The sequence below is a fragment of the Spermophilus citellus genome (assembly GCF_964194105.1).
Source record: "Spermophilus citellus genome assembly, chromosome: 7".
NCBI lineage: Eukaryota > Metazoa > Chordata > Mammalia > Rodentia > Sciuridae > Spermophilus > Spermophilus citellus.
The window spans coordinates 25,924,053-25,933,799 of record NC_138188.1 but is presented as its reverse complement, the minus strand read 5'-3'; the positions used below and the strand labels follow the sequence as shown (position 1 = coordinate 25,933,799).

The following is a 9,747-nucleotide window of genomic DNA, read 5'->3' as shown; positions in this document are numbered from 1 at the left end:
GGGCTGGTTTAATTCCCAGTACCAAATAATAATATTTTTTAGTTGTAGTTGGACACAATACCTTTATTTATTTTTATGCGGTGCTGAGGATCGAATCCAGGGCCTCACATGTGCTAGGTGAGTGCTCTATCACTCACAACCCCAACCCACCAAAAAAAATTTAAAAGTACAGAAGTGAGGGCATATGGGATGAGGCCTTTTATATCCCTATGAGGAAATTGGTTTGCTTTGTTTTTTTGATTCCAGGGATTGAACTGGGGTGCTTAAGAACTGAGCCACATCCCCAGCCCCCCTTTTTTATTTACTTATTTTTATGGGGTGCTGAGGATCAAACCCAGGGCCTCACACATGCTAGGAGAGCACTCTAACACTGAGCCACAGCCCCAGCCCCATCAGCCTTTTTATTTTTTTATTTTGAGACATGGTCTCATTAAGTCGCTTAGGACCTCACTAAATTGCTGAGGCTTTCCTCAAATTTGTGATCCTCCTGCCTCAGCCTCTAGAGCCACTGGATTTACAGGTATGCACACCATGCCTGGGAGGAAATTGACTTTCTTGCTGAGTGAGTGTGAGCAGTCTCAAATTACATTACAAATAGAATTGATTAAAAAAAATTGGGGCTGGGGATGTGGCTCAAGCGGTAGCGCGCTCGCCTGGCATGCGTGTGGCCCGGGTTCGATCCTCAGCACCACATACCAACAAAGATGTTGTGTCTGCCGAGAACTAAAAAATAAATATTAAAAATTCTCTCTCTCTCTCTCTCTCTCTCTCTCTCTCTCTCTCTCCTCTCTCACTCTCTCTTTAAAAAAAAAAATCATTAAGTGGCTGGGCATGGTGGCACATGCCTATAATCTTACTGACTTGGGAGATTGGAGGATCAAAAACTTAAAGCCAGGGCTGGGGCTGTAGCTCAGTGGTAGAGTGCTTGCCTGTCATGCTTGAGGCACTGGGTTTGATCCTTAGCACCACATAAAAATACAAACAATAAAATGAAGGCATTCTGTCCATCTACAACTATAAAAATATATATTATTTTTAATTCAAGGCCAGGGACTGGGGATATAGCTCCAAAGAACAGAATTGTAAGATGCCTGTAGCCTGTATCATTGCTTGGAAGGGAGCTACTCTGAATTTCTATCAGACCCAGCTAGATTTTGTTTAAGGAAAAAAATTAAGCTTTTATTTGAGCATAGCAGCACACACCTGTAATCTCAGCAACTCCAGAAGTTGAGGCAGGAGGATGGTAAGTTTGAGGTCAGCCTGAGCAACTTAATGAGATCCTAACTCAAAATTAGAAATAAAAAGGGCTGGGAGAGCTGGGGTTATAGCTTAGTGGTACAGTGCTTGTCTAGCACATGTGAGGCCCTGGGTTCCATCCTCAGCACCACATAAAGATAAATAAATAGGGACTGGGGATGTGGCTCAAGCGGTAGCGCACTCGCCTGGCATGCGTGCGGCCCGGGTTCGATCCTCAGCACCACATACCAACAAAGATGTTGTGTCCGCCGAGAACTAAAAAATAAATATTCAAAATTCTCTCTCTCTCTCTCCTCTCTCACTCTCTCTTAAAAAAAAAAAAGATAAATAAATAAAATAAAGGTAGTGTGTCCATCTACAATTTACAAAATATATTTAAAAAAGGGGGGTTGGGAATGTAGCTCAGTGGTACAGCACCCCATGTTCAATCCACAATACTGTAGGGGGAAAATAAAAAGTATGGTTTCTACTCAATTAATGTTATTTTCCTACCATCATAAAATTGAAGACCGTCTGTACAGCTCAATGAATTATCACAAAGAAAATATATCTAAGGAAGGGCGTTTTGAAGATAAAAGAAGCTGGAAGATCCAAGACAGAGAGAGGTAGGGTGAGGGAGAGAACGAACGTCAATGTTAAAAAGCTATGTCTGTCTTTCTTTTAAGCAAGAAGGACTGGAATTAGCCACAGGGGAGTGTGAACAACATATCTTTAAAAGAAAAAGAAAGGCAGAGTTGGGGCTGGGTTTGTAGCTCAGTGGTAGAGTGCTTGCCTAGCATGTTTGAGGCACTGGGTTTGATCCTTAGCACCAAATATAAATAAATAAAAATAAAAGTCCCTCAAGAACAAAAGAAAGAAAGAAAGGCAGAGTCTGGCAGATGAGACAAGATGATGGTGGTAGTCTACAGAAGTTTTATCCTGGTGACAAGTCTTCTCAGTGAAGTGGAAGATAAGGTCATCTGCTGATAAAGCTGATTCCCCCTCTATCTACTAGAGGTGTCCTCTACCTGGCCTTGAAGCGTGGTAAGACAAGAAGATCATGTTAAATCTGTCTTGGCCATCAAATTGGCATAGAGAATTCTCACATCTCTAGTTTTCTTTTTTCTTTTCTTTTTTTTAAATATTTTTTAGTTGTCAATGGACCTTTATTTTATTTATTTATATGTGGTGCTGAGAATCGAACTCAGTGCCTCACACATGCTAGGTAAGTGCTTTATCACTGAGCCACAACCCCAGCCCCTGTAGTTGTTTTTATTTAGTTATTTTTTGTATGTGGTGCTGGGGATTGAACCCAGGGCCTTGTACATGCTAGGCAAGTGCTCTGCCTCTGAGCTACAACCCCACGCCCTGCTACTGGTAAGGGAATTCCTTTTGCCAAATTCAAGAAGTACAAAATAATATTCAGAGAAAAGAAGAGCTCCAATCTGAAGCAAAGCCTGTAGCTGTGTCTTACTTCTTTTTCTGCAAGCACTAAAATATGCAAAAAGGGGGCTAGGGTTGTGGCTCAGTGATAAAGCGCCTGCCAATACATGTAGGCACTGGGTTCTATCCTCAGCACTACATAAAAATAGATAAATAAAATAAAGCTATTGTGTCCATATACAATTTCTAAAATATTTAAATAAATAAAATATGCAAAAAGAACTCTTTTTTTTAAAAGAGAGAGTGAGAGAGGAGAGAGAGAGAGAGAGAGAGAATTTTTTTTTTAATATTTATTTTTTAGTTCTCGGCGGACACGACATCTTTGTTGGTATGTGGTGCTGAGGATCGAACCCGGGCCGCATGCATGCCAGGCGAGCGCGCTACCGCTTGAGCCACATCCCCAGCCCCCAAAAAGAACTCTTTGTTAACTTAATTTTTTTTTTTTTATTTTTTTAGTTGTAGTTGGACAAATACTTTATTTATTTTTATGTGGTGCTGAAGATCGAACTCAGGGCTTTGCACTTGTTAGGCAAGCGCTCTACTGCTGAGCCACAACCCCAGACAGTCAACTTAATTTTTTTTTTTTTTTTTTTTTGGTACTGGGGATTGAACCCAGAGGCACCCAATCACTGAGCTACATTCTCAGCCCTTTTTTGTATATTATTTAGAGACAGGGTCTCTAATGTTTATTTTTTTTAGTTTTTGGAGGACACAACGTCTTTGTATGTGGTGCTGAGGATCGAACCCCGGCCGCACGCATGCCAGGCGAGCGTGCTACCACTTGAGCCACATCCCCAGCCCAATCAACTTTGTTTTTAATGGAGAAATAAATGTTCATGGCAGAACATGGAGGCAAAAATATGAAGGTATAGAATTGTTTTAGTTCCCATATGCAGGGCTTCTTTCTTGTAGTAACATTAAATAAGCTGCTTAAACTCTCAGCTTCAGTTCTTTCATCTATGGAGCTAGCTTAATAAAAGCACTTCCCTCACAGAGGAGTGCTCAGGATTACATAACTCAATCCATATAAACTTCTTAGCACACTGCCCTGACACCCAATAAGTTTTAGCCCCTGTTTTCAGTCTGTTAAAATGTTTACATTTAGGGCTGGGGATGTACCTCAGTGGTAGGGCCCTTGGTTTGATCCTCAACACTGAAAAAAAAGAAAGAAAAGAAATTGCATTTAATGTGTATTTTTTTTTGGGGGGGGGTACCGGGGATTGAACTCAAGGGCACTCAGCCATTGAGCCATATCCCCAGCTCTATTTTGTATTTTATTTAGAGACAGGGTTTCACTGAGTTGCTTAGTTGCTGGAACAGTCAGCCTCTGGCTCTTCCACTCTTTCTTTCCCACCATTCATTATTTGTTCACTCATTCATTGGGTATTCATCCTTCTGCCTCGCTGTTGCTGAGGCTGGCTTTGAACTCGTGATCCTCCTGCCTCAGCCTCCTGAGTTGCTGGGATTACTGGTGTGCACCACCTCATGCAGCTGCATCAGCCTTCTGAGCCACTGGGATTACAGGCCAGCATCACCACATCAGCTTTATTTTCTGTTTTTAGAGAGGATCTTGCTAAATTGCCTAGGCTGACCTCCTACTTGTAATCCTCCTGTCTCAGCCTCCTGGGTAGATGAAATTACAGGAGTGTGCCACCACACCTGGCCTTTTCCAAGTTTTCTACAATAAATTTGTCTTCCTTTTATAATCAGAAAATAAATGTGATACTTAATTTTTAGAAGAAAATATTTTTCAGGGATTTAGGGTCCTGGTAAGGGACACTTTTTCACACTGTTAATTACATCAGTGACTCTACAAATTGCACATTCTCCCTATTCTCCTTGATTTTGTTTATCCCACAGAAAGCCCAAAGGATGGCTGCTGATATGCAGAGGAAGAAAAGTAGTGAATGCCCTGATGGCACATTGGCTCCTTCTGATGGACAGAGTGTGGAGAGAGCAGAGAGTCCCACACCTGGACTGGCCCAGGGAATGGAACCAGGTATGGGCAGAGTGAGTAGCCCCTATCACCTGACAGCTGGAACAGTCAGCTTCTGGCTCTTCCACTCTTTCTTTCCCACCATTCATTATTTGTTCATTCATTCATTGGGTATTCATCCTAGTGATATTGCAGGGAGCCAGACTAAGTTTACATCTGGTCTTCCTCTCCATTTCATGTTGTGCTGTTCATCCTGTGCTCTTGGTCTGCTAGTCTGGCTATCCTTCTGTTTATGTCTACAGGATCCTGGAACCTTCTCCCCTCCTTAGCTCTCAGGTTAAATGTCTCCTCCTCACAAATTAGGCCTGCCCTGTACAGGACACTAGTCATTTTGTAATTTTCGGCATGTGTTTACCCTCTCTCTCCAACAAGATTGTGAGCTCTTTGAGCACAGGGCATTCATATTACCAATGCCTTGTATGGTGCTGAATTTATAACTACTTTGGCAAAAATATCAGTAAAGGGGGCTGGAGATATAGCTCAGTTGGTAGAATGTTTGCCGTGCATGCACAAGGCTCTGGGTTCAATTCCCAGAACCACCAAAAAAAAAAAAGAAAGAAAGAAAGAAAAGAAAATCAGTAAAGGAACCAGGCACAGTAGCACCACACCTATAGTACCAGCTACTTGGGAGGCTAAGGCAGGAAGATCCACAAATTTGAGCCCAGACTGGGCAACATAGTAAGATAGTGTCTCTTTAAGAAAAATAAGGGGACTAGAAGTGTAGCTTTGTGGTAGAACATTTGGCCTAGCATGCCTAAGGCCCTGGGTTCCATCCCCAGTGCTGAAAAACGAATTAATAAAGGAAGACTGATGTGGTCTCTGTCATGGGGAAACCATAGGCTATGGAGTCAGTCAGGGACTGTGACCTGAATGGGACAGGAGTCTTCCCCCAGGGAAATAGATTCACTGAGTATGGGCAGTGCTCTAGGCATAGGGCAGGGTACTGGGCATATAACAGTGAACAAACAGGTTCCTACCTTACCACTGTAGTTGGATAGGGAAATAATTGGCAAGTGTCCCAAAGGAAATCAGAGAATCATATGATAGAGTGCTAAGGTTGTAGGTAAGATGAAGATATAACTGCAGAGCTCCTGAGGTAGGTTGGGGCATGTTGAGGTGTCCAAAGAGCAAATGGACAAAGGTCAGCATCAGTGTCTCTTAGGGAGGGGGCCTAATATGGGAATGAAAGAGGTAGGTAAATACCAGTCACCACTGCTGCCATGAGGGTTTAGGTCTTATTGCCAGTGTGATGAGAGGAAAACAATGGGCTCTAAATTGCAGAGAAGCATGAGCATGGCAGGAAGGAACAGTGGCATGGCCCCATCAGGACAGAAAGTCATGTTAGAGTAACCACGTTAGAGAGTGTCTGCCAGCAGTTCCCTTTCTAAGCACCAGTGCTTTTGGCCTACAGGTGCCGGGCAGGAGGGTGCCATGTTTGTCCATGCCCGTTCCTATGAGGACCTGACTGAGTCAGAGGATGGGGCAGCTTCTGGGGACAGTCCCAAGGAGGGTGCTGGGGGTCCTCCATCACTGCCTACAGATATGCGCCAGATCAGCCAGGACTTTAGTGAGCTAAGCACCCAGCTGACAGGTGTGGCTCGAGACCTACAAGAGGAGATGCTGCCAGGAAGCTCTGAGGACTGGCTGGAACCCCCAGGGGCAACTGGGAGACCAGACACGGAGCCCTCGAGGGAGGGCACAACAGAGGGGGATGAAGAAGACGCTACGGAGGCATGGCGCCTGCACCAGAAGCATGTCTTTGTCTTGAGTGAGGCAGGGAAACCCGTGTACTCTCGCTATGGCTCTGAGGAGGCGCTTTCCAGCACAATGGGTGTCATGGTGGCACTAGTATCCTTTCTGGAGGCAGACAAGAATGCCATCCGCTCCATCCATGCAGGTGAGCCACTTGAAGCACCGGGGTGGTGGGGAAGGCTGCACTGGTCAGGTTTAATTCATAGCAGGTTTTGGACCCCCACAGACTAGAGGGTTGGGATGTGCTGTGTGTTGAGGGTCAAGTCCCTCCATTCACCTCTCTGAACCTTAAGGTCCTCATCTGAACATATGTTAACAACATGGCCAGTCTTATGGGGCTGTGGTGAGGGCTAATGATGGCTTTGACATAGCTTTATTATAGAAAACAGGTGAAAATTGGCTAGAAGGGCAGGGGTGATTAAGGGAAAAAAAAAAAAAAGCTGGGCATGGTGGTGCACACCTGTAATCCCAGAGACTTGGGAAGCAGAGGCCAGAGAATCACAAGTTCAAAGCCAACCTCAGCAAATTAGCAAGGCTCTAAGCTTAAAAAGGGCTGGGGATGTGTCTCAGTGTAAGCGCCTCTGGGTTCAATCCCTAATACCAAAAAAAAAAAAAAAAAAAAAAAAAAAAGGATGTCCTTAGTCCCACCCAGCTGAGTTAGCATTTCCCTTAAGAATGTTTTCTGTTTCTGAAGACCTTGTGTTTCTGAGGGAATGAATCTGTGAAGCAAGAGGCAGAGAAAGAGAGCAAGGGATTTGGTTTGGTGGAACTCACCAAATTGCCGGGATTTGGGATTACAGTACAACGGCAAATTCTGAGCCCATCCTTGGTTACTTAGTGAAACCCTGTCTCAATTAATGAATGAATGGATGAATAAATAAAGTACCCCTGGGTTCAATCCCTAGTATGGAAAAAAAAAAAAGTGTGGTGGTTTCATCCTGAAGCTGAATACAGAGAGCTCTGAGAGAAAAAGATGTGGAAATTGAAAGGCAGCACAGATCTGGGTAAGGCCTATCAGGATGGCTTCTGGGAAAGGACCTGAGGCTGACGCTGTGTCCCCATCTTCAGATGGCTACAAGGTGGTATTTGTGCGCCGGAGCCCATTGGTGCTGGTGGCAGTGGCACGAACGCGGCAGTCGGCACAGGAGCTGGCACAAGAATTGCTCTACATCTATTACCAAATTCTGAGCCTTCTTACTGGGGCACAATTGAGCCACATCTTCCAGCAGAAGCAGAACTACGACCTGCGGCGCCTGCTTTCAGGCTCCGAGCGCATCACCGACAATCTGCTACAGCTAATGGCTAGAGACCCCAGCTTCCTAATGGGGGCGGCGCGGTGCCTGCCCCTGGCCGCCACCGTTCGAGATGCGGTGAGTGCCAGCCTGCAACAGGCACGTGCTCGCAGCCTTGTCTTCTCCATCCTAGTGGCCCGCAACCAGCTGGTGGCGCTCGTGCGCCGCAAGGACCAATTCCTGCACCCCATCGACCTGCACCTGCTCTTCAATCTCATAAGTTCCTCCTCGTCCTTCCGCGAGGGTGAGGCCTGGACGCCGGTATGCCTGCCCAAATTCAATGCAGCTGGCTTCTTCCACGCACACATCTCTTACCTAGAGCCTGACACCGACCTCTGCCTGCTACTTGTCTCCACCGACCGCGAGGACTTTTTTGCTGTCTCTGACTGCCGCCGCCGCTTCCAGGAGCGCCTTCGCAAACGCGGAGCTCACCTCGCGCTGCGGGAGGCACTACGCACACCCTACTACAGCGTTGCCCAAGTGGGCATCCCTGATTTGCGTCACTTCCTCTATAAATCAAAGAGCTCAGGACTCTTCACCAGGTGAGGGAGGACACTGGTTCAGGGACACAAGGATGTGGGGAGGAGGAGGCTGGTTGGTCCTGAGTCCTAGGATGTAGCTCTGAAGCTGACAGCCCCTTTGGGAGTGGACCAGCATTCTAGAGTTGTTTTACTGTGGTACGAGTGGCCCAGACTTCTATCATGCCACCAGCATACACCTATTTCATTACCTGTAAGACCTGAAATTGACCAATATACACAGGGAAGAAAGCTGGAACAGAGGTCTCCTAGGACCCTTGCCCTAGAGCAACTCTGCCCTAGGGGGTCATTTTGGTCCAATCCAGGATGCAGAGTCTTCCCTCACTTGTTCCTCTAGGGAAGGAACTGGGCAGATAAGGCAGCTTCTGTCCTCCTTTTACCCAGAGGATTTCCCAGTACACCTTTTATCAACTGCAGACATATCATTCATCTTAGTCACCTAAACTCAAATTGGCCTCTCCAGAGAAAACAATACCATGACCTTGGGTGTGTGAGGGGGCAGACTGGTGTGTGACCAGTCTCCTGGGAATTCTTCCAGGGAGTGGGGAGATGATGACAATAACCTGTCCTAGAGAACATCTGGAGAGTAGAACATGTGGTGGAGTCTCCCTGTCTAGGAATAGAATTTCTAGATTTCCAGATAAGGCAATAGAAGTCATTCCTTTGTGAACCCACTCCCTCATCTGCAGTCCTGAGATTGAGGCCCCATACACCAGTGAAGAGGAACAGGAGCGGTTGCTGGGCCTCTACCAGTACCTACACAGTCGTGCCCACAATGCCTCCCGCCCACTCAAGACCATCTACTACACAGGCCCCAACGAGAACCTCCTAGCCTGGGTAAGGTGGCCCTCATTAGGCTGGGCTTCATGGAGGTCCTGGGTAGGGTCCATAAGGGCTATCCATCTTAGATGACCTCCTTTTGCCCCCTTCTCCAGGTGACAGGCGCCTTTGAGCTCTACATGTGCTACAGCCCTCTGGGGACTAAGGCATCAGCTGTCAGTGCCATCCATAAGTTGATGCGCTGGATCCGTAAAGAGGAAGACCGCCTCTTCATCCTCACACCCCTCACCTACTGATGGGAATGTGTGCAGACTCAGCCCTTCCAGTCCCACTGGGTGTGGAAAGCCATGGGTTGGTGTGTGCATTAAAGTACTTTGGGGAAGACACTTGTTGCAGCCATGTCATTGTTCTTTTTTTTTTTTTTTTTTTTTTTTACCCATCTACTATCATGGACAAACACTGGATTCTCCTCCCTAGTTCTGCACATACTTCTTCATATACAGGAGCACATGCATATTTAAGCCACTCTTCTCCTGCCCTTGCACTAGCATCAGCCTGCACACATTCAGAGTTGGACCCTTGGCTGCAGATGTTTTGGTTCACCTGAAATCATCATATGTAAAGGCTCTCAGTCATCCTACTGTCCTACCCTTACCCCTGCACCTTCCCTCTGTACCCAGTCTGCCTCTGCACTTGTCTTCCCTCTCCA

General features: G+C 46.1%; 1 protein-coding gene across 1 annotated transcript; it reads left to right on the top strand.

The window, feature by feature from the left end:
- Nucleotides 1-4,538: 4,538 nt before the first annotated feature.
- MON1A (MON1 homolog A, secretory trafficking associated) lies at nucleotides 4,539-9,424 on the top strand. Its single transcript, XM_081302082.1, has 5 exons — nucleotides 4,539-4,678; nucleotides 6,087-6,572; nucleotides 7,496-8,261; nucleotides 8,948-9,095; nucleotides 9,194-9,424. The coding sequence occupies exons 1-5, from the start codon at nucleotides 4,552-4,554 to the stop codon at nucleotides 9,332-9,334; spliced, it is 1,668 nt and encodes a 555-aa protein (XP_081158208.1). The 5' UTR covers nucleotides 4,539-4,551; the 3' UTR covers nucleotides 9,335-9,424.
- The last annotated feature ends 323 nt before the right edge of the window (nucleotides 9,425-9,747 follow it).

What these genes read in the sequence shown, in the direction of transcription:
- MON1A (XM_081302082.1), top strand. Translation starts at nt 4,552, where the DNA reads ATGGCTGCTGATATGCAGAGGAAGAAAAGTAGTGAATGCCCTGATGGC. An exon ending in GGCCCAGGGAATGGAACCAG is followed by an intron (nt 4,679 to 6,086) that starts GTATGGGCAGAG and finishes TTTGGCCTACAG; the next exon opens with GTGCCGGGCAGGAGGGTGCC. An exon ending in AGCTCAGGACTCTTCACCAG is followed by an intron (nt 8,262 to 8,947) that starts GTGAGGGAGGAC and finishes CCTCATCTGCAG; the next exon opens with TCCTGAGATTGAGGCCCCAT.